The sequence below is a fragment of the Acomys russatus genome, chromosome 30, assembly GCF_903995435.1.
Source record: "Acomys russatus chromosome 30, mAcoRus1.1, whole genome shotgun sequence".
Taxonomy (NCBI): Eukaryota; Metazoa; Chordata; class Mammalia; order Rodentia; family Muridae; genus Acomys; species Acomys russatus.
This window is the reverse complement of record NC_067166.1, coordinates 20,390,685-20,415,527: the sequence shown is the minus strand read 5'-3', so window position 1 is coordinate 20,415,527 and position 24,843 is coordinate 20,390,685. Positions and strand designations below refer to the sequence as shown.

General features: G+C 45.9%; 1 protein-coding gene across 1 annotated transcript in view; it reads left to right on the top strand.

The window, feature by feature from the left end:
* Positions 1–13,976, top strand: part of Map1b (microtubule associated protein 1B) — an 89,034-nt gene extending 75,058 nt beyond the window's left edge. The window contains exons 5-7 of the mRNA XM_051172426.1: positions 971–7,463; positions 11,580–11,818; positions 12,850–13,976. Of these exons, the coding sequence (XP_051028383.1) occupies positions 971–7,463; positions 11,580–11,818; positions 12,850–13,005 (6,888 nt within the window). The 3' untranslated portion in view covers positions 13,006–13,976. The remainder of the gene's footprint in view (positions 1–970; positions 7,464–11,579; positions 11,819–12,849) is intronic.
* Positions 13,977–24,843: the final 10,867 nt, after the last annotated feature.

Sequence of the window (24,843 nt, the reverse complement as noted above, 5' to 3'; positions counted from 1 at the left end):
AACAAACACCCACTTTCTTCAGTTTGTGCCACCCGTGTGTTCTTGGATGTATGGCCTTCCACTAGGTGTGGTTGATTTACTAAGGGCCACACACTTCAAGAGAACTGGCTATCCCTTTTCTATCAGCAATCAGTTGTCAATAGCTCTTTAGCTGGTGGTGAGCCATCACATCCACCCTTCCCTCTGTGATAGCATTTTGACCGGCTTGGGCTAAAGTAAAGGCTCTTAATCCTCGGTGAGATGATGAATATAGCTTTCCCCTGTTATACGCTCGTGTTTGTTAAAAAGCATCTTTGTATGGCAAACACCCAGAGACAGTATTCAAATTATTATATAACTGCTGTGATACAAGCACTAATCACACGGATGGTCTCTGGTTTTGGAACTGGGAGTGGGGTTCTGGGGCAAGAAAGCAGGGGCAGGATTCTAGAGCAGAGGGCACGAGGGAGCAGAGAGAGCACATATGGGCACTCAGACCGGAGGCTGTCCACTTTGATGTTGGGCTCTGGTTTATCAATATTTCAATCGGGACCATGGCCAAGTAATGGTTAAGAACTCCCTCACTCCCACTCCTAGACAGGGTTTCCCTGTACAGCCCTGGCACTGTAGGCCAGTCTGGCCTTGAATTTAAAGATCCATCTGCTCTGACTCCCAAGTGCTAGGATTGAAAACATGTGCTACCACTTCTTGGCTAAGCTAAGTACATTTTGGGTTTGTTTGTTTGTTTGTTTTTGTTTTGTGACAGTTTCTCTGTATTGCTCTGGATATCCTGGAACTCTCTTTGTGGACCAGGCTGGCCTTGAACTCACAGAGAATCACCTGCTTCTGCCTCCTAAGTGTTGGGGCCAAATACATTTTTGACACTAGCCCTATACAAAGTCAGTGGTCCTATAATAAACAATAATAGATGGAGATGATAAGTTGTTGATGATGTCACTTCCTCTTTCTTTTTTTTTTTTCCCCAACCCAGATTGGGGAGCTCCTGAGCACCACTCACCCTGCCAACAAAGCCAGCCTCACCCTCTTCTGCCCTGAGGAGGGAGACTGGAAGAACTCCAACCTCGACAGACACAACCTTCAAGACTTCATCAACATTAAGCTCAACTCAGCTTCTATCTTGCCAGAAATGGAGGGACTCTCCGAGTTTACCGAGTACCTCTCCGAGTCTGTGGAAGTCCCTTCTCCCTTTGACATCCTGGAACCCCCGACCTCAGGTGGATTCCTCAAGCTCTCCAAGCCCTGCTGTTACATTTTCCCAGGGGGCCGGGGCGATTCTGCCCTGTTTGCAGTGAACGGATTCAATATGCTCATTAATGGAGGATCAGAAAGAAAATCTTGCTTCTGGAAGCTCATCCGGCACTTGGACCGTGTGGACTCCATCCTGCTCACCCACATTGGGGATGACAACTTGCCCGGAATCAATAGCATGCTGCAGCGGAAGATTGCAGAGCTGGAAGAGGAACGGTCCCAGGGTTCCACCAGCAACAGTGACTGGATGAAAAACCTCATCTCCCCTGACTTGGGGGTTGTGTTTCTCAACGTACCTGAAAATCTGAAAAATCCAGAGCCCAACATCAAGATGAAGAGAAGCATAGAAGAAGCTGGCTTTACCCTCCAGTATCTAAACAAACTGTCCATGAAGCCAGAGCCTCTATTTAGAAGTGTAAGCAATACCATCGAGCCTGTCATCCTATTCCAAAAGATGGGAGTAGGCAAACTTGAGATGTACGTGCTTAACCCAGTCAAAGGCAGCAAGGAGATGCAGTATTTTATGCAACAGTGGACTGGCACCAACAAAGACAAGGCTGAACTGATCCTGCCCAATGGTCAAGAAGTAGATATCCCAATTTCCTACTTAACTTCAGTCTCATCTTTGATTGTTTGGCATCCAGCCAACCCAGCTGAGAAAATCATTCGTGTTCTGTTTCCTGGAAATAACACCCAATACAACATCCTAGAAGGACTGGAGAAACTCAAACATCTAGACTTCCTAAAGCAACCCCTGGCCACCCAAAAAGATCTCACTGGCCAGGTGCCCACCCCCACAGTAAAACAAGTCAAATTGAAACAGAGGGCTGACAGCCGAGAAAGTCTGAAGCCAGCTGCAAAATCACTTCCCAGCAAATCGGTGAGGAAGGAGTCCAAAGAAGAAGTTTCTGAAGTCACAAAAGCTAGTCAAGTGGAAAAAACACCCAAAGTTGAAAGCAAAGAGAAAGTACTAGTGAAAAAAGACAAACCAGTAAAGACAGAAACCAAACCTTCAGTGACAGAAAAGGAAGTGCCCAGCAAAGGGGAGCAGTCCCCAGTGAAAGCTGAGGTGGCTGAGAAGCAAGCCACCGAGAGCAAACCCAAAGTCACCAAAGAGAAAGTGGTGAAAAAAGAAATAAAGGCAAAACCCGAAGACAAGAAAGAGGAGAAGGAGAAGCCCAAGAAAGAAGTTGCCAGAAAGGAAGACAAAACACCCATCAAGAAAGAGGAGAAACCAAAAAAGGAAGAGGTGAAAAAGGAGGTCAAAAAAGAAATCAAGAAAGAGGAGAAGAAGGAGCTGAAGAAAGAGGTTAAGAAAGAAACACCGCTGAAGGATGCCAAGAAGGAAGTGAAGAAAGAGGAAAAGAAAGAAGTTAAAAAGGAGGAGAAAGAACCAAAAAAGGAAATTAAGAAGATCTCCAAGGACATAAAGAAATCGACGCCCCTGTCAGAGGCAAAGAAACCAGCTGCCCTGAAGCCAAAAGTAGCAAAGAAGGAAGAATCCATCAAAAAGGAGCCTGCCGCTGGGAAACTCAAGGACAAAGGGAAGGTTAAAGTCATTAAGAAGGAAGGCAAGACCACGGAAGCGGCAGCCTCGGCTATTGCCGCTGCTGCCACCACGGCTGCTGCAGTGGCGGCAGCTGGAATAGCGGCCAGTGGTCCTGCCAAAGAACTTGAAGCTGAGAGGTCCCTCATGTCATCCCCTGAGGATCTAACCAAGGACTTTGAGGAGTTAAAGGCTGAGGAGATTGATGTGGCAAAAGACATCAAGCCTCAGCTGGAGCTCATCGAAGACGAAGAGAAACTGAAGGGAACAGAGCCCGTGGAAGCCTATGTTATCCAGAAAGAGACAGAAGGCATCAAGGGTTCTGCTGAGTCACCGGATGAGGGGATTACTACCACCGAAGGGGAGGCTGAGTGTGAGCAAACGCCCGAGGAGCTGGAGCCGGTTGAGAAGCCGGGAGTGGATGACATTGAGAAATTTGAAGATGAAGGAGCTGGTTTTGAGGAATCCTCGGAGACCGGAGACTATGAAGAAAAGGCAGAAACCGAGGAGGCTGAGGAGCCAGAAGATGATGGGGAAGACAATGTGAGTGGGAGCGCCTCTAAGCACAGCCCCACAGAGGACGACGAAAGCGCCAAGGCTGAGGCCGATGCGCACATCAAGGAGAAGAGGGAGTCTGTGGCCAGTGGTGATGACCGGGCAGAAGAAGACATGGATGAAGTGCTTGAGAAAGGAGAAGCTGATCAGTCTGAGGAAGAGGGTGAAGAGGAGGACAAAGCGGAGGATGCCGGAGAGGGAGACTATGAGCCTGAAAAAATCGAGGCTGAAGACTACGTGATGGCTGTGGTTGACAAGGCTGCAGAAGCCGGTGTCACTGAGGAGCAGTACGGGTTCCTGAGCACACCAGCCAAGCAACCCGGAGCTCAGTCTCCTGGCCGAGAACCCGCGTCTTCAATTCATGAGGAGACCCTACCTGGAGGCTCCGAGAGTGAGGCCACCGCTTCTGATGAGGAGAATAGAGAAGACCAACCTGAAGAATTCACTGCCACTTCCGGCTATACTCAGTCTACCATTGAGATATCTAGTGAGCCTACGCCAATGGATGAGATGTCTACTCCTCGTGACGTGATGAGTGATGAGACCAACAATGAGGAGACGGAGTCCCCGTCTCAGGAGTTCATAAACATTACCAAATACGAGTCTTCGCTGTATTCTCAGGAATACTCCAAACCTGTTGTTGCATCGTTCAATGGGTTGTCAGAAGGGTCAAAAACAGACGCCACCGATGGCAAGGATTACAATGCTTCTGCCTCCACCATATCGCCACCTTCATCCATGGAAGAAGACAAATTCAGCAAGTCTGCTCTGCGTGACGCTTACTGCTCAGAAGACAAGAAAGTGACAGCCAGTGCCGTGTTGGATGTCAAAGATGATTCAGATGAGAGACTTAGCCCAGCCAAGAGTCCGTCTCCGAGCCCTTCTCCACCATCACCCACAGAGAAGACTCCCCTGGGTGAACGTAGTGTGAATTTCTCTCTGACACCCAATGAGATTAAAGCTTCTGTGGAGGCAGAAGCAATATCAGTGTCTCCTGGAGTGACCCCAGCAGTAGTTGAAGAACACTGTGCCAGTCCCGAGGAGAAGACCCTGGAAGTAGTGTCGCCTTCTCAGTCTGTGACTGGCAGTGCTGGCCACACACCTTACTACCAATCTCCCACCGACGAGAAGTCCAGTCACCTACCTACCGAGGCCACTGAAAAGCCACAGGCAAGTCCAGTGAGTTTTGAGTTCAGTGACTCCAAAGATGAGAATGAAAGAGCTTCCATAAGCCCCATGGATGAGCCTGTGCCTGACTCAGAGTCTCCTATCGAGAAAGTTCTGTCGCCTTTACGCAGCCCTCCCCTCCTTGGATCCGAGGCTCCGTATGAAGACTTTCTAAGTGCTGATAGCAAGACTCTTGGCAGAGGTACAGAAAGCCCCTTTGAAGGAAAGAATGGAAAACAATGCTTCCCAGACAAAGAAAGCCCAGTTTCCGACCTGACTTCCACTGGTCTTTACCAAGACAAACACGAAGAGGAAACCGCTGGTTTCGTGCCCATTAAGGAAGACTTTGGTCCAGAGAAGAAAACCAGTGATGTCGAAACCACAAGTTCCCAGTCAGCTCTGGCTTTGGATGAAAGGAAACTGGGAGGCGATGTATCTCCCACACAAATAGATGTCAGTCAGTTTGGCTCTTTCAAAGAAGACACCAAGATGTCTATTTCTGAAGGCACAGTCTCAGACAAGTCGGCCACACCCGTGGACGAGGGTGTGGCAGAAGACACCTACTCTCACATGGATGGCGTGGCGTCAGTCTCCACTGCCTCTGTGGCTACAAGCTCATTTCCAGAGCCGACTACGGATGACGTGTCTCCCTCTCTGCACGCTGAAGTGGGCTCCCCACATTCCACAGAGGTAGACGATTCCCTGTCAGTATCCGTTGTGCAGACACCGACCACTTTCCAGGAAACAGAAATGTCTCCGTCTAAAGAAGAGTGCCCACGACCAATGTCGATTTCACCTCCAGACTTCTCCCCCAAGACAGCCAAATCCAGGACACCAGTTCAAGATCACCGGTCTGAGCAGTCTTCGATGTCTATTGAGTTTGGCCAGGAATCTCCTGAGCACTCCCTTGCCATGGACTTCAGTCGTCAGTCTCCAGATCACCCTACTGTGGGTGCGAGCATGCTTCACATCACTGAAAATGGGCCAACTGAAGTGGACTATAGTCCCTCTGATATCCAGGACTCTAGTCTGTCACATAAGATCCCCCCAATGGAGGAGCCGTCCTACACCCAGGACAACGATCTTTCTGAGCTCATCTCTGTCTCTCAGGTGGAGGCTTCCCCATCCACCTCCTCTGCTCACACCCCTTCTCAGATAGCTTCTCCTCTTCAGGAAGACACTCTCTCTGATGTTGTCCCTCCCAGAGATATGTCCTTATATGCCTCACTCACCTCCGAGAAAGGTCAAAGCCTGGAAGGAGAGAAGCTCTCTCCCAAATCTGATATTTCTCCACTCACCCCACGAGAGTCCTCACCTTTATATTCACCTGGCTTTTCCGATTCTACCTCTGCAGCTAAAGAGAAGGCAGCAGCTCACCAAACCTCCTCATCCCCACCGTTAGATGCAGCATCCGCAGAGCCCTATGGCTTCCGTGCCTCAAAGCTGTTTGATACGATGCAGCACCATCTGGCCTTGGATAGAGATTTGACCACGTCTAGTGGGGAGAAGGACAGCGGTGGGAAGACACCTGGTGACTTTAGCTATGCCTATGAAAAGCCTGAGAAAACCACCAGATCCCCAGATGAAGAAGATTACGATTATGACTCATATGAGAAAACCACCCGGACCCCTGATGTGCCTGGCTATTATTATGAGAAGACGGAGAGAACCGTAAAATCCCCATGTGACAGTGGGTACTCCTATGAGACCATTGAGAAGACCACCAAGACCCCAGAAGACGGTGGCTATGCCTGTGAAATTACTGAGAAAACCATGCGGACCCCTGAAGAGGGCGGGTATTCATATGAGATCAGTGAGAAGACAACACGGAGCCCTGAAGTGAGCGGCTACACCTACGAAAAGACTGAGAGGTCTAGAAAGCTCCTGGATGACTTTAGCAATGGCTTTGACGACTCTGAGGATGGTGGCCACACACTTGGGGACTGTAGCTACTCCTACGAAACCACTGAGAAAATCACCAGCTTCCCAGAGTCTGAAAGCTACGCCTATGAGACATCTCCAAAAACAACACGGAGTCCAGATACATCCACATACTGTTATGAGACTATGGAAAAGATCACCAAGACCCCACAGGCATCCACATACGCCTATGAGATCTCAGACCCATGCTACACTACAGAAAAGAAGTCCCCTTCGGAGGCGCGCCAGGATGTTGACTTATGTCTCGTGTCCTCCTGTGAATACAAGCATCCGAAGACAGAGCTCTCACCGTCCTTCATTAATCCAAATCCTCTCGAGTGGTTTGCCGGTGAAGAGCCCACTGAAGAGTCCGAGAAGCCCCTCACTCAGTCCGGAGGAGCCCCACCTCCTTCAGGAGGAAAGCAACAGGGCCGGCAATGCGACGAAACTCCACCCACCTCAGTCAGTGAGTCGGCCCCATCCCAGACCGACTCTGATGTTCCGCCAGAGACAGAAGAGTGCCCCTCCATCACAGCCGATGCCAACATCGACTCTGAAGATGAGTCAGAAACCATCCCCACAGACAAAACGGTCACATACAAACACATGGACCCACCTCCAGCCCCCATGCAGGACCGAAGCCCTTCCCCTCGCCACCCCGACGTGTCCATGGTGGACCCGGAGGCTCTGGCTCTTGAGCAGAACCTAGGCAAAGCTCTGAAGAAGGACCTGAAAGAGAAGACCAAGACCAAGAAGCCAGGCACAAAGACCAAGTCCTCTTCACCCGTGAAAAAGGCTGATGGCAAGTCCAAGCCTATGACGGCTTCCCCCAAACCAGGAGCCTTGAAGGAATCCTCCGACAAGGTGTCCAGGGTGGCTTCTCCCAAGAAGAAAGAATCCATTGAAAAAGCTACGAAGACCGCTGCCACTCCCGAGGTCAAAGCTGCACGCGGGGAAGAGAAAGACAAGGACACCAAGAATGCGGCCAACGCCTCCGCATCCAAGTCAGCGAAGACCGCAACAGCAGGTAGGTGGGAGGGAGGAGGAGGGGGAGTGGGGAGAGGTACCGCAGATCCTTTAAAGACCATGGTTGTGTTTTCTTCACTCGAAAGCCTGTCTACTCTGTTTAGCTTTTTGCTGGGAAAACCTGAGCGCGTGGAGCCTTTCTCTGCCTTCCTCTTCGGCTTAAAGGTACATCTCTTCGCTCAGTGTGGCTTAGAGATAGTAGAGTGTATTGCCCAGCGTTGCAGGGATCTATCTGTTGGGATTGCTGAGTTGCTGTCATTCCGGACAGCGCAAGCCTGTTGCAAACCTTCAGAAGTAAGGATGTGTGTTTCAGGCTGCTCTGGGAGGTTTCAGGCACTTTGACCTTATAATATCACACTGAGGTGATAGGCCAGAAGTTCCCGAAGGCCTATGGCAAACCAGAGGTTCCCTGGCAAACCCGGAATGTTCAGTCTAGGCCCAGTATTTCTTTCTTCTGCATAATTTAAAATTATAAAATTTTACATATTTTAAAATTTTTATTAATTTTATTTTGGGTTTTGGTTTTTCGAGACAAGATTTCTCTGCATAACAGCCCTGGCTGTCCTGGACTCGCTTTGTAGACCAGGCTGGCCTCCAGGCTGGCCTCGAAACTCAGATATCCACCTTCCTCTGCCTCCCGGGTGCTGGGATTAAAGGCATGCACCACCACCACCCGGCTTACATATTTTTTTAAAAAGCCATCATTTAGGCAGTACGTGCCCATCGAAACACCTGCTGTGTTTTCCTGCCTGCTCGTGGACACTTTGATTCCTGTTGAAAACATTAAAGGCTGTTTCTTCCTTCCTACCCGTGGCCTCACTAACACAGTGTTTTTTCAGGCTGGAATTCTGCTAGGTAGAGCTGTCAGATGACTCCTGGGGTCCCTGATGATCCCCAACTTTCTGCATGTCTTAGCAGTCACCTGAGGCTGTTTTGTTTTGTTTTGTTTTGCTTTGTGAGATAGGTTCTTGCTTTACAGCCCAGGCTGGTTTTGACCCTGTGGTGCTCCTGTCTCAACCTCCTGTTCTGAGCTCACAGGCGTCCACAGTGTGAGAAGGCTTTTGATAGAAGACTGGCTGCATGGCAGCATAGTTTCATCTTACTGCTCTCATCATTCACAGTAATGCACTTGGCATCATGCGGTTACCCGGAGATCTTCAATCATAAAATATTTTACATTGATCCAGAGGTGTAAAGCAAAAAATTAGCTTAAGCATTTCCTTGATATATGAGGGGAAATCTGAGGGACTAACTTCTGGGGCTTTCAAATCCAGTGCCCTTTAGGACATTTTAGTTATTGCCTCCATTTTATATTTTATTGTGGACATCAGAATTAGTCAGGCATGGCCTTTAGAAAACTTACGTAGAAAACAAACTGAATTTTTTCATGACCAGATTAAACATAAAACCACCTAATAGTTTACTCCCTGGTCTAGAAGAGCTAACAGCTGACTTATACTTAGGAGAAAGCAGTGAACTCATCTAAATAGGTTAAATAAAAAGCAGCTGAATTTTGCCAAAACACTATTAGTTTTTCTTTTGACATTTGAAGAGATAGGCAGGGGCTGGTCAGATGGCTTGATGTGTAAAATCATTTGTCGTGCAAGCCTGATGGCCTGAGTTCAATCTCTGGGTGCAACGTGAACAGTTGTCCCGTCTGGTCTCCACATGTATCTTCTGGCATTACATGTGTCCCTGGACTCACTCACTCTCAGATTTCCTAAGAAGGCAAAATGAATTATAAATTGTCTTTGAAAACAAACCTAGGTGGACATTTGACAGCTTTGATGGTTTGTATATCTATGAGGAACACTCATCTGTTGACAATAAAGATTTTCACGTTCAAGGGGAAAATTGTAAACATTGCTGACTGCTAACTTATTATGTAATTGAGGATGACTGGGTATCTGATCTTCTTCCTGCCTCGTCCCAAGTTCTGTGGTTATAGGTGTGTGCTACCACAGCTGGCCTATAAGTCAAGACTCCTTAGGGGGTCCTCAAATAGGTGTTTTGAGAATTTTCAGCCCAGATTCCCTTTCCCTCTGCCATCCCCCTACCCCCCCACATACCTACAGGCATGCACACACACACACACGCGCGCGCGCGCGCGCGCGCGAGCATACACACACACAGAGGTTTCCAATCTATGTATAAAACGAGGTCACTTATGTAAATACCAGTCTGGCTTATTCTCACCATCTTCCCACCCCGCCTTAGAGTAGAGTAACATGGGCTAGTTGATGGGGCTCACTGGTTGCTTTGACCCTGAGATGCCACTTTTTAAACACCCCAAGACTCGGCATATAGAAATCTAGCTGCTGTTTTAAACGGCTTTGTAACAGTGTCCTCAAACCAGCTCTCACTTGAATTGTCCATCATGCCTTGGTAGTGGTGTCCAGGCCCTGAAACAGTTAGGTCAGACTCTGCAGGACGAGGCCTTACGTCAGCAAGCATCTGAGGTGATTCTAACCACGTGGCAGAGGGTAGAGCTGGCACTCCAGCCTGTTTCCTTCCTTACACTAGTGTTGCCAGATTGCTAAACCAAACAGGGTGCTGGACACTTTGGAGGCTCAACCAAATCTTGGCTTTTCCTGGCTATTTCTGGTTTAGGCTGGGAATGTTGGCTTCCGGAAGCTTCCTCAGTTTGCTGTGTCCAGGTTGGTTGGGAAAGCCTAGTCTTTCTGGACATTTCCTTTTTCTCAGGAGTATGGGCTAGCTCAGCCACTTACTGGATGAGCCTGAGGTACTGAGGACTAATGGAGATCATATGGGGTTGAGGTCTGAGCTACTTCTTAGATCCAATGCTAGGGAATCCTGTTGAGCTGTGGGTGGGGGTCAAATTACTTTTAAGAGACCCTAAGAAGGATTATTAAGGCCACTGAACTATGGTTTGCCAAATATGAATGCTTCCTTTGGATTTTTAAGATGGTTATTAGCTAGGGCTCCTTAAACTTTTTCCTCCTTGTCCAAGAAATTTTTGTAAAACCCTGGGTATCTAGACATATAAATAGATATATAAACCAAACATTTACTGATATGGACTCATACAGAAATTTATTTTAAATCTTTTCTTTGGAATATATAAATATACATATATGTGTATATATAGCATTTATTAAAGATGAAAACTCTGCATGCTGATGAAGTGAGTGTGCTTTTCATTTTTACATGAAGAATTAAAGTCTAGCTGAATACTTGATACTGTAGGATTTGACCAATTTTTTTTATAATCACCATGCTGAGAATATTGCCTGCCATAAATATGTAATGCAGAATGGCAGATATGTTTAGGGCCATTTCAGAAACTATTGGAAATTATTTCCCAGATCCAACCCCAAATTTCTTGGACATTTTTTCCCTCTGAAGTTCAAGTCATTAACTCAAATAGCAATGTTTTCTTTTTAAATCAAACATCCTAGCAGAAGCCAATCCAAAGATACACTAATTGGAAACTTACATGCTGAGGTGCTGGTAGAAAAACTATGAAAATACTTTGTTTCCATAATTAAACTATTATGTTTCTACAAGAGCAAGTTGCGCTTGCACATTCTGACAGCAAGCGCGGTGCACAGTGGGCACCCTGACACTGTAGAACAAGGCTGCGGTGAAGCTGTGCGTCTCACACTGGCAAGCCCTCCCAGAGACCCCATGTATTCATTGCATGTCTGATTTTAAATTAATCTTTGGTCATTGGCGATCAGAAATTTCTTACTGTTGAAAACTTACCGATCCGTTCATGTTTAGTTGTTCAATTTCATATGGCATCAGGATCCATAATTTAAGCCTCCATCTTACAGAGCTTTTCAAATCAAGATGCTCATTAGTAGATCCTTTGGGTGGAGAGTGCTACTGTCCAATTCCTTCTGTTGAAAAGTCCTGGAAACTCTTTTTTTATTTTTCTTTTTACTTCCCTTTGTCTGCAAAGTCAATTTCTCCTATTGAGATGATAAACGACCATGGTGTATTTTCTTGGATTATTTAATACCCTGTACAAGGTGTCCGAGCCATGGGAACACTACCAGCCTTTCCATGTCCCGGGGGACCTAGCTGGGGCTATGTGGATGTATCAGTGTCTTCACACTGCTTTGACCCCCTTGCTCTGTGTTTGCTACCCAAGGTCCAGGAACCACTAAGACGGCCAAGCCATCCAGCGTGCCTCCAGGCCTCCCTGTGTATTTGGACCTGTGCTATATCCCCAACCACAGTAATAGTAAGAATGTCGACGTGGAATTTTTCAAGAGAGTGAGGTCATCCTACTACGTGGTGAGTGGGAATGACCCTGCTGCGGAGGAGCCCAGCCGGGCTGTCCTGGATGCCTTGTTGGAAGGGAAGGCTCAGTGGGGAAGCAACATGCAGGTAAGAACATGGGGCCCACATCTGAGCTGCATTTGAGCTCGTGCTAATGGCACAGAGAAGGAACCATGTTTAAATAGGCATATTTGTGACTGTGAGTCCACATATGGTGCCTCTTGAGTGGTGTGTGTGGAATATACTGCACAAAAGGTCAGCTTAGCATACAGAAAATAGGCCAGAGTAGAATTCTTGAGATGCCCACCATTAGTGGCAGTGGAGGACCACCTTACCTCAGACAGAGTCCATGCATCTGTAAACTGATCTGATATGAACTGCTGTCCCCACAGCACACTGGGTATCGTATGTGGGAATTGCTACTGAGGATTGTTTTTGCTCATTTGTGTTTGACCGACAGACTAGACTGGAAATGTGGTCACTGGGCTAGGGACATGGGGACCAAGTGTCCAGGTAGGATTCCAGAGTAGTGCCATTGTTTCTCAGGCTACTCTCAGCTCCAGACCCTCAGGGCTGGATACGAACCAGTCAGTCTCTGTGTTCCTAGTGGGCTGTGGTTACTGGTTATCTGACTTACACTTCTGTAAATAATAACTTAGCAACCCTGTTCACTTCTTAAATATGATTGTTTTATAATTGGTAGGTACCCCACTCCTATACCCCACAGTGTTTGTTTTCAGGCCAAGGGGTGGGTTTCTAAGGGTTTTGAGCAAAAACTAAAACTTCTTGGATTAAATACAGAGTATGGTCCATACAACGTTTTCTCCCATGTTAATGGAAACGCAAGAGACTATACCTAATCCAGACACATCTTGACACGACAGCATTGAGAAACCAACAGAACTGACAAGCTCCTAGCTGATTTGGATTCTCCACATTCTCTCCTCAACTGAAAAACAAACAACTTTTTATTTTTACAGCTTGGATGTGGTTCCTGGAAAACATCAGTTGAAAACTTACTTCCTTTGTATTTTTCGGGGAAGACGACATTTTAATTCTGTCCCCTTCTTGTAGAGATCTGATATATTGCTCTGTTTTTACTCCTGGCTTTAAGTATCTTCTTTTCTCTCCCTCTGTAGGTGACTCTGATCCCAACACATGACTCAGAAGTGATGCGGGAATGGTACCAGGAGACCCACGAGAAGCAGCAAGACCTCAACATTATGGTCTTGGCGAGCAGCAGTACAGTGGTGATGCAGGATGAGTCCTTCCCCGCATGCAAGATAGAACTGTAGAGACTGCAGCCGGCCGCACCACAGGATCTGAACTTTGTTTCCAGAAATTCTTGAATTTAAAACTACCTTTTCTAAAAAAAAAAAAAAAATGTCCATTCATCCAATTAAGTCACTGAACAATTACCTGCCAAATGCTATACTGTGTCACGGTGATGCAAGTCACTGCTATTTCTCAATTTTTGCTGATCGCTAAGGGAAGTAACCATTTCCCCCACAATAGAATTCAAGTTACTGCAAAATTACCTATCCCCCATCCCTGTTCATCTCTGCTGAACATTTGGAAGCCATGCACTCGCGCACCCAACTGACTTCTGCTTGGTATTGGCATTTGTCTTAGAGAAGGAAAGAGAGAGGGGAAGAGAGGCAGCGGAGGGGAGGGAGAGAGGGGGAGGGAAGGACAACAAGTATGCAGGGGAGAGGAGGGGGAGAGAGGGAGAGAGGGAGAATGAGAAAGAAAAAGAATGCAAGGAAAGGAAATGTCACGGTGGAGAGTTCTTTTGAGATGCCCAGGGAGAAAGAGTGGGCAGGATGGGGTAGAGAGAAGACACCAGCAACTCGGTCTGCATTTTCTCAGCCCGCAGCTATTCTGTGGTCTACACTGGTGGAGTTTCCCATTTTTCATCAGAGTCATCAGGAAGAGTCTTAATCTCCTAAAGCATGTTTCTAAAGAAAAAAAAAAAAAAAAAGATGGAGCCTGGTATGAGGGCATGAGATTTTTTTTTTCACGCCTTAATTAAATGCCTTTACTATAAAAGGCTACACACGGCATAATGTAGCAAGTGTAGACTGGGCATGCAAGCGGTGTGAGCCCCATTCAGAACTCTCAGACGTTTCAAACACATGAGTAGGCTGATCTAAGGCATGCTCCCAGCATTTGTCCACCCAAGTCCACAGCAAGTCAACCTGCATGCAGCAACACCCAAGTCCACCCCAGTGAACTAAAGCAAATACCAAAGCATTTGGGAGCACACATGGGAGACATTTTGCCTTAGGAAGTGACTTGAATGTACAAAGAATAACCGGATGCACTTATTTTTTAACCTGAGACAGCAAGTTTTTAAGACATCCATGTAGGCTTGTAGATACTCCAGGTAAAGGAGCGTGTGGGGAGGAAGGTACTAGAAGCTCATCTGATTGGTCCAATGGTTTTAATGCTGAGTCATGTTTGTTGAATGCCACTGCTTCTGATGTCTCCGTGGCCCCTCAGCCAAACAAGTTGCACCTTTCATAGCTTCTTTATTACATCAAGATCAAAGTCGAAATGGCTTCTATGATCAGAACTGGGAAAACAGTGAATCTTACGGTGGAGGTGGAAGAGGTTTTGGCAAGTGTTTTTAATTTAACGTTAATTTCAACACAGTTATGGGAACTCATGTACAGAAGATTTTTTTTTTTTTAAAGATACGCGGGAACTTTTCATAGATGAACTTTTTAACGAATGTTTTCATTTACAGGAAAATGCAAAAAAAATTAAGTGATGGTCTTTTTTTTTATTTTATTTTAAGTGTTTTGTAAGACAAACATTGATTTTTTTTTTTTTTTTTTTTTTGAGGTTCTGGCAAAATTTGAAGTCTGATATTGAAGTCGTACTATTTATTAAAACCTGTAACTGCCGGAAACGGTGATACCTCCCACCCTTCGGCTCTCAAAACGTGAAGGTCTGAGTACATGCTGTTTGAGAGTGGGTGGGTGGCAGCGTAGGCTACGCTCGGAGCCTTAAGCCCATCACCCAGTGCTGTCCCACCTCATGAGGTAAAAGAGCCAAGTTCAGAAGAACCCTAGCACCAGTTTGCTTGAGGGACTTTGTTTCTGGAAAACATTACATGAAAGATAATAGATTGAAAAGAAATGAATTCTACATTCACCATATACGTCCACTGTTGTCATCAATGACCCACAAAGCCATGAAGCCAGATCACAAGGAAAGCTGATGCCGAGTTTCAAGTGGCAAATCCATGTACAGGGTTCAGAGGTGGCAAATTTCTCAGTGACAACTGTGCTGTGCTCTGTCACGCTACGTTTCCTGCAGACTCTTACTATCTATGGAGTACTGAACAATGACCTCATTTTATTTTGTATGTTAGTTATTTATTTCAAAACTTACATTTTAGTTTATTTTTGTCTGTGAAGTATATGTTTCGCACTGCTATTTACTCTGAGGGTTTTAAACAATACTTCTCCAGGGTCCCCTCACTGAGGACCCGTGCAGTCTACTTAATGCTGTGAATCACATTTTCCAAATGTTTAATTTTTTAAAGAAAATTAATATTCTATTTTTGTTAGGCGTCTCTAGGAATACAATTTTTATTTATTATCCCATTTCTTTCAAACCCATAAAAGTAACACGTTAAAGGTACAAAAAATGTCATGTATGATGGAAACGTCATTGTGATGAAAACAGACTTCATTGACCCTAAACTCATTAACTTCACACTTCATGAGACAAGTCGAATACACAAAAAGTAGTTATTTAATGGTAACTGTTGGGTTTGTCCACATAATACACATGAAGAGAAACAGTTTCTAGCCTTCTTGCCAAATCCGGACCCCTTGTTGGCTTTTCTTTCATAGCTGATGGAGTTATTTTCCAGTTTTCCCAAATTAAATCCATTTAGCCTGTACATTTTTTTTTTTTTTAATTTTAAATATATAAATACCTTAGAAGAGCCATAGACAGGGAAATCGTTTTAAAAACCATCACCAATCTACTGGCTCTGATTCCTACACAATCTGGCAGCACCCTCCTGGACCCCCTGTTCTCAGTGGTGGCCACGGCGCTGAGGACACCAGGGTGAATTACATTTGTTTTACCCCGTGTCTCCTGACTTCCCAGGCACCTCTCCTACCTGTGTGGCTAATCTGATTTTGCTGGTTCCACACAGACACGATTAGTTTAGAAGGAGCCATCACAATGGGCCATGTACATTTTGTGGTAAGAGCTAAACACTGATGCAGATGTCTCGAAGATTTGTGCATACGATTCTTAATCCAATTGTATAGATTGAATATTTGAGTGGAAGGGATTTCCACCTTGCTTAAATGATGGAATTCTATTGAGCTAGCACTCCTGATCACGATCTTTTTGGTAGTGTTTGTCAACAAAATTCTACAGAGACTAAATCTTAGAGATAATCCTCCATTTCAATTTTAACCAATTCTGTCCTCTTTTTTCCAAACCCCAATCCCCATGCATGCTTTCTCAGTCTTGTGATGGGACTGGAATCAGTGACTGACCCCCTCACCCCAAACACCATTTTCCATGGAATTCAAAAGAAAAAAATTTTTTTCTTAATGTTACATATCATAGTGAATGGTTCCCCCCAGTGTATATGAATGTTTTAAGTGTTTCCAATAGCTTATGAAATTTAGGAGCTTTCTAAATCCTCGTTTTATAAATTTAATCATTTGCTAATGGAAATTTTACCACTTTCCATTTCTGTTACAAATCTCAGCTCCTGGGAGCCGCGCTACAATTCTGGAGTTGCTTTTCTTGCCTCTTCTGTCACTTGTCACAGGAGGTCCCTGCTTGGCAGTGACATTTGTGAGTTAGGATAATGACTTTTCTTCTTTTTTCCTTTTGTACTTCAGATTTAGGGGAGAGAAAAAAAAAAAAAAAGATTCTGTTTCCATGTGAAAGGAACTGTAAGCTCGTATCATTTGACCAGCTGAACACCACACCAAAAGCAGCCTAGGGATGAGCAATGCTTTGGTAGCAAGCAATTACATTTTATTCACCTGGTATTTAAACTGTTCACGATTTTTAAAAAAACACACACACAGAAACAAAACCTGTGACTGTGTGGATTCATTTCAAAGGCAGCATCAAAAACCGAAAAGGAAGGAAAAGAACAGTTAACAATCGGCTTCTCGGCACGTGTGGAGCTCCAGAAGGCTGGAGGCCCGGAGAAGCGGCTCTGCTCGCTGCCCTCGCCCCAGCGATGGTTCTTGCTTACCTGCGCCAGCAAGCAGGCAGCGCGCAACCCTGAGCCCAGCTGTGGAGAAGCCCACTCCTCTCTCTTGTTCTGAATGGTGTTTGTGTCGGTCTGCAGCTGTGTATGGTATTAAGTCTTATAACCCTGCATCACTTCCATCCTACCCAGTCATATCTAATGTAGAAAAAATTAGTTTCCAGTGAAAGTAATATGTAGTGCTTTTATGATATTTGTGTGCAATATCCCCTCTTCCATTGAGGATATTTGATGTAAAGGAAAAAACAAAAACAACAAAAACAAACAAAAAAAAAACCCTACAAAAACAAAAACAGAAACTCAGTTCCACAATAAAATACAAAGTGGCAAAAGCTCACTGGTGTGCTGAGACATCTTTGTCTTTTCTTGTCGTCTGGATTGTGCCACACCATGAAAGGACATTTCATGGGGGCCTCCCTGGTTGTGGGTGATAAGCCAAGAAGAGGGCCCCAAACTGATTGTTGCAAAGTGTTTTTGTTGTCTTTTATAATCAAGCCAATAGCTGCTCAGGGAAGGGACTTTGTGTCCATGAGAAGGAGGCTTCTGGGTGTGATTTTTTTTTTTTTTTTTTTTAATCAAATGGGCATTTGATGGCTGGTGAACCACAGCTTGGGAGGCATCCACTCCAGCAGTGGCCCAGCACACTGGAGGAAACTTCCCATGGTAGAAGGCTTCTGAAGGTGTTATAAAGATTAATATTTTGAACTCTGGATATGAAGAAAGAAAAGAAAGAAGCAAATGCCTTTATGCATTAAGTAATCAAAAGACAGTTTCTTTGCTTTTTATAATTATTATATAAATCTTCTTCATAGCCTTGATCCATCATTTAAATTCCATAATGGAATTTATGTCCAGGTGAGTGTGACAAGAATAAACTCCCTGTTCCTGAACATGCCAAGGACAGATCAGAAACTAATGTACTTATTCACTCTCAAAAAGCACATGGCCTGGTAATGGTCTTGCTTTAAACAAATATTGAAACAGATATTTTATTGACATGGTTTGAGGGGCATTGCCTCTTCTTTTCCTTTTTCTTTTTAACTTCCTCAATATTGCACAGGCAATAGCATCTTGGGGCCATACACAAAAGCCATATCAGAGGGGGAGATGGTTATTTTTGAACCCGGAAGTTGCTAGACTGCAAGGCCAGCTTCCAGAGGTCAGCCTGTTGGAATGCCCTCCTCATGGCCTCGTTCATAACGTGGGTTGTTCTTTTGTTTGTTTGTTTGTTTTTTTTTTTTTTTACAACATTCACCTTTTTGGTGCTGAAAAGTTCACATTCACAATCACATTTTCTGCCATTATGATTCACCAAAGACAAAACTGTGCACCCGGTTCAGACAATGCCTTCTCACTCTCACCTCATAAGGCTACTGGGTACTACAGACTCACAGCCCCGACTCCCATGATCAGATCACAGCATCTTCATTAGGGCACTGCAGGCTTCTAGCCCAGTTATGCACAGGCAGCAACTTCATACAGGTTACCATTCGTCCCTTTCCCTGAGGAACTCTGTTCAGAAAGAACAATAATCTTCCCTTCGTTGTATATCTCATATGCACATTTGACCAGAAAAGAAACAAGCCATATTGCTCTCCCAGTTTGTTTAATCTATCACTCTAGAAACTCTCTTGGGTGCCCTACCCATAGGTCTTAATGCCGAGGGTTCTGAACTATTAATATTTGGACTGGGGAGTTCCTGGGGTGTGTGGTAAGAGGTTTGGCACCATTCCTGGCCTCTATTCAGGAGATCCCAACAGCAGCCCTGAGTATCTAACATACCAACAGACATTACAAAAAGTGCCTTGGAAGGAAACTACTTCCGGTTGAGAAGCTCTGCCTTTGCTTTACCCCAGGCTCCTGTAGACAGCTGTCCCTGGTGATGGATGGTGCCTGGTCTCTCACCAGGGGTATTTGCTGATGGTAGTGGTGGTAGAATGTTAGAAGGCCAGCCGTCCTACCAGCCAATGATGAAATGGACTTAACACATACGTACTCGACTGCCACGCCCCTTGGTGAAAGCTGCCAAGGTGTGCCCTAGACTCTTGGAGGGTAGAGCAAGAGTGAGCCTGCCTTACTCCCACTTAATTGTGTAACCAACCCCCTCCCCCTGCCCCCGGTTGGTTTTCCCTTCTTCCCTGTTGAGTTTCTCTCCCTTTCACCTGCCTTCTTGGGATCACTCCAATTGAGTCCTTGCCTTCTAGCCTGTGTGTGTGTGTGTGTGTGTGTGTGTGTGTGTGTGTGTGTGTGTGTGTGTGTGTGTGTGTTGATGGAGGAAGTGGTGTGCGCGTTCCAAGACAATGACCTGCCAAGTCTTGATCTGGATTGACTCCAGCTCTCCATCCCATTGAGGGTAGCCTCTGTGCTTCGTCACTCTTCCTTTTTTCTCTTTCTTTCTTTCTTTCTTTCTTTCTTTCTTTCTTTCTTTCTTTCTTTCTTTCTTTCTTTCTTTCTTTCTTTTTTTTCTTTTTTTTTTTTCTTTTTTTTCTTTCTTTCTTTCTTCTTTCTTCTTTCTTTCTTTCTTTCTTTCTTTCTTTCTTTCTTTCCAGACATGGTTTCTCTATGTAGCCTTGGACTCGCTATGTAAACCAGGCTGGCCCCCAACTCACAGAGATCTGCCTGACCCTGCCTCCTGAGTGCTGGGTGTGCTTTTCTGCTTTTCTAAGAGCTTGTTTTCTTGTCTGTGTGTAAAGCACAGCGTCTTCCTATGGATTAAGGACGGCAATGCAGGTGAAGGGTTTTACTATGCCATTTGGCTATGAATGATCAGTAAGTGTCAGCTTGGCTGGGCATGCCGGTGCGAGGTTCTAGCTTCTTTATCTCCTAGCTGTCTGCTCAGAGGGTAAGCTGATAAACAGGAGATAAGTCAGACAGTGGTAATTCTGGTATGTTCCCCCTCCCCATAAAACATCTACCTGAAAAACTTCACTTGGGTTGAACTTCTCATGGAGGCTTCCCTGTGGTTCAAGCTTCACCTTCGTATATGCAGCTTTTTGCATGTGAGTTATTATCTTGGGGGACTACAGCTCAGTCCTCAGACTTTGAACCTTAGAGGTAATGCTACTTAGTAAGTACAAGTGCTTTCCTCATGGTCATGACTGTTCCCTGGACCCAGCAATTAAGAAGGCAAGAAGAGCTCCTGCCTTCATGGAGTCTGGTGCCACCGATGAGTTCAGAGAATTCAGAATTCATAAAATAGATAGAGGTTAACACTCTAAAGGGTGTGGCAAACTGGCCCTGAGGATGGTTCAGGGCCTTCAGGAACAAGGGTGGGGCCCTCAGTTCAACCCCTTCGATCGCCTTGCAGTGGGAAGCCGAATATTCTCTTCAGTGGCTCCATTTGGCTCAAAATGGTGCCAACTTCTCTGGGGCCCATACCTGCAGTTTCAGTATTCAGGATGGATGATCTTGAGCACAAGGTTAGCCTGGGCTACATGGCAAGCCTCTGCCTTTCCTACCAAAACAGAACAGCAGAGCCCAGTTAGGGAAGAGGTGTACAGAGCAAAGCCGAAACACCTGATTCGCTCTGGTATACCAGGAACTACAGATCAAGTCTCAAGCAAAGGAGCCCGCTAGAGTGATGTATATGTCACAGGAAGCCGGGAGACCCAGCAGCAGGTCCTGTTCCAGAGAGGCAGAGGAAGCATACCACTCAAGGCCGTTAGAACGTACCGAGGAGAGTGCTGGCCTCACAGGAGCTAGTCACAAGCTCAGTTAGCTGGCATCAGTTATGACAAAAAAGAGCCTTAGCCTTGAGCATCTCCAGGCAGCAGAGGCAGGCAGTGATAGCCCTCAATCAGTGTGTCTCTGCCAGGCCCACTTCTCCCTCCCTTGTTCTTTCACAGGCAGGAAACCTGCTTACACCTGAGCCTCGGACTGCATCCCCACCTCGGTGACCCAAATGACACAGGCTTCTAAAAATGTTCCTTACACCCAGTTCTAATTCCTTGTTCCACCTCAGCACCCATTTATATTTCTTTTCTGCAGTGGTTAAAGATTCCTTAAAGGGCATCATACAGCTGCAGTGAAAAACAAAAAATAGCACACTGACTTATCAGTACTGAAAGCAAAACCAGGAGGCTGTCAGAGCTGGAGGTTTTCAGAGTGTAAAGGAGCTATCCTCTTTTCCATTTTCAAGGCCACTGTTGAGTTCTCATAAAATCTACAACCTCAAGCTGGCCTCATGGTCCAGTGTTTGGAGAGCTTGCTGTGCATGCGTTATAATCTAAATAAGAGCTATGTCTATAAGCTCAGTGTGGTGTGTGTATGTGTGTGTCTGTGAGACAGAGAAAGAGAGAGAGAAGAGAAGAAGGAGGAGGAGGAAGAGGAAGAGAGAGAGAGAGAGAGAAGGAGGAGGAGGAAGAGAGAGATTCTTGGAGCTTACTGACCAGGCAGCCTAGCTGAATTGATGTCCAGTGAGAAAAAGCATGATTAAGATATCCAACATCAGCTTCTGGTTTCTACAAGCTCATGTGTGCACACCTACATGAACGGGCACATACGCCACACATTCATTCACACTCATGATCTGCAATTGTCCCATCACCAGAGCAGATATCCATAGCCTAGTAAAAGGCAATAAAACACAATGCAAAGGTTGGTACCAACAAAGCTCTGAGGGGAGGACAGAAGGACAGGAAGCATTTGTATTTCACTGTTGTTTTCTTCTTGACTGTTTTGCTTTGTTTGTTTCTGGGCTCAAATCGGCTTAGTCCAAACTGTTCATTTTCATTCGATCTAAAATGCTTTTTGCTGAGCACATTTGACTCTGCACAAGACTGTGTTTATGAGGGCCATGTACACATGACAGCTTGTGGCACCCGGGGGGCTAATTAAAGCACAAAGCAGTGATTTCTCTTCATTGGTGCATTTCGGTCTCCCTGCCTGCCAGGCTCTTCTGCGGTTCCCCATCACTTTATCTGTGTCTGACACCTCTCAGCTGTGTTGGCAGATAGGGGTGGCTGGCCCCTTCTGCCTCTGGAACCAACATTATTTTTAGAGATTTATTTTTACTTCATGTGTACGAGTGTTTGCCTTCATGCCTGTGTGTGTACCACATGTGTGCCTGGGTAGCACCAGATCCCCTAGAACTGGAGTTTGAGATGGTTGTGAGCCACCATGTGGTTGCTGGGAATTGAACTCAGGACCTCTGGAAGAGTGGCTCTTAACCACTGAGCCATCTCTCCAGCCTCTGGAACCTAAGTTAAGGTAGAGTCTGTATTACTCATCTTCACCTGTTCCACGGCTCTTATCATGGTGCACTGCATACAGGACATGCTGAACAAATAACTGCATGCAGATTATGGGTGATGCAGACCACAAGTTCATCAGCGGCTCATTGGTGGTTGTTAGGGCCAAGTGGGGGGACTCACAAAGAGGCAATGTGCTGTAGTTAAAGGCTATGTTGTGCGGTGGATCAATAAGGCTGAGAGCCAGATTTCTCCAGGTCTAATCCATAAACCACCAGCTGGTCTTCACCCACATTTTCAAGGAGTTTGCTGACATAGGGGAGGGATGAGTTTAATGCTTGGATGGAGGGAAATTTGAATCAGACTTCGGATCTAGATGGGCGAAGTCAGTAGGGATGGTGCTGTGTAGAAAGGGAATTCGCGATGGTCCCTGAAGCATCAACAAGGATGGACCGAGGCTACAGATGAGTCTAACCTTGTCAAAAACGAAGAGGATAGTAAGTTATCACTTGAGAGAGGGAAGATGGCAGAGAGAAGTGATAGGGTTAGGTTGTAAGGGGCCGGAGTGAGGCTATGTGACGTGGCCCCGTTTTCCTGAAGAAGTGGAAGGCTCAGCTCTCAGGGTAAGGCTCTTGGGCACTTATTGGAGTGGCAAGGCTGCTCAGGTTCAAATCAGTCTGTAGTTAACCTGAGTGACCAATGAGTTCACGCGACAGCCGTAACTGTGAACGGTAATTTAATTAGCATCACATTATTACTTTGTGCGTTAACACTAGCTCAGAAGCAAACACAAAGCAAGCCAATTATGATGTTCTAGTTACGCCCAAGGCTGCGGTTACAAAGAAACCAACATCGAGGGGCTTAAAAGTTGACAATATTCTGGAGGCTCAAAGACTGAAGTCCAGTCATGGTAGGGGTGAGCTGTCTGCAGCCTCCAGGAGAAATTGCTCCCTGTCTCTTCCATCCTGTTTCACTTAGCATAGTCTCCCTATATGCTTTAACCCTGCCCTCCTTCTGTGCTTTTGTCTCTGCATTCACTTTCCCCACTCTACCCTTTAAATACTACTACTCTTGCCGGGTGTGGTGGTGCACGCCTGTAATCCCAGACTTGGGAGGCAGAGGTAGATGGATCTCTGTGAGTTCAAGGCCAGCCTGGTCTACAAAGTGAGTCTGGTACAGCTAAGGCTACACAGAGAAACCCTGTCTAGAAAAACAAAAACAGAGAAAAAAGACTCTTAGTAAATTAACAATTTCATTTTACACTTGATTGCCTCCACAAAAGACTTTATTCTCAACTCAGGTCAGAGTCTAAGGTACTAAGGATTAGGGCCTCAACAGACCATTTTTAGGGAATACAATTAAGATTGTTCAGCCAGACGGTGGTGGTGCACTCCTTGAATCCCAGCACTCGGAGAGGCAGAGACAGGTGTATCTCTGTGAGTTCGAGGCCAGCCCGCTCTACGAATCGAGTACAAGACAGCCAAGGCTACACAGAGAAACCCTGTCTTGAAAAAACAAACAAAAGACTGTGGTGGGTCTTCCAGATGTACGTCCATGGACGCTAAGTGGGCTCAAATAGAGTGAGAAGATGCTAATGCGGACATCAGGGTTGTCCTGAGCTGACCATGGAGTCTAGGCTGTACGGGAGCAAGTAAGGATGATGCTGAAAAGCAAGTTTGGGTGACAGGCTACAGATGAAGGGTTTGCATCTGGGTCAACAGGGGTCATGGTATGAGATAAAAGAGAAAGGCACTTCAAATCCAAGACGTTAGATAGGGACAGAGGACAACTGTAGCCAGAAGCCTCAGCTGTCAAATAAGAGAAGAGAGCATGGTTGTTTAGAAAACAGGTGCGATGGGAAAGGGATAACAGGCTGGAAAGCCCAAAGTTGCTTCCCAGCACACTGACACAGTCGCAGAGGAATCTAAGGAGGGGTCTTTGCAAGCTCCTGCCATGGGAGTCACTCGGGGACAGGAAGGAGTATCTCTGTGAGCAAGGGTTGGAACCTCAACAGGGGGGTCGGGGAAGAAGAATGACGGCAAAACGAGGAGCCAAAGAGCAAACAAGATGCTTCAACATTAGTCACTGGCTGCCACTGAGTTACCCTGAGTCTATAAAGGAGTAGCAGAGAGAACCTGCCTGTGATCAATCAGGATGCCAGGCCTGAGTTTTGGTGAGGACCCTCTGCCCGTCAGTGCTGCCAGCCTGGAGGACCCTGGCTGAGGTTATACAGGCCTCAGGGTGGGCTGGGGCAGCAGCGACTGAGCGCAGGGGATGTGCTTGGCTTTACCTCCTTCCTAATAGCACGGGATAATGGTGCTTGCTACCTCACAGTGCTCAGATGCTGGCATACCCACCACACAGCTCTGATGACTGTGATTATTATTACTACAATGTGCTGCTCAAAACAGTAAAAGTAATAAGGGCAAGACCCTCTCTCTCCTTTCCCCTAAAGATAAACGATCTGGAATTATTTTGGTGTCTTTATTCCAATGGGTTTTGACCAAAAACAAACAAACAAACAAACAAACAAACAAACAAAAACCAACCGGGAATAAAGACGCACTTGCTATACTTACAGGCAACATTACAGGGCAGGCAGAAGTCCCCTGACCCTCTCCCAGAGAGGTTTTTAGGAATATTCTACCCATCTTCTGACAGTGTGCACTGATTTCTATCAC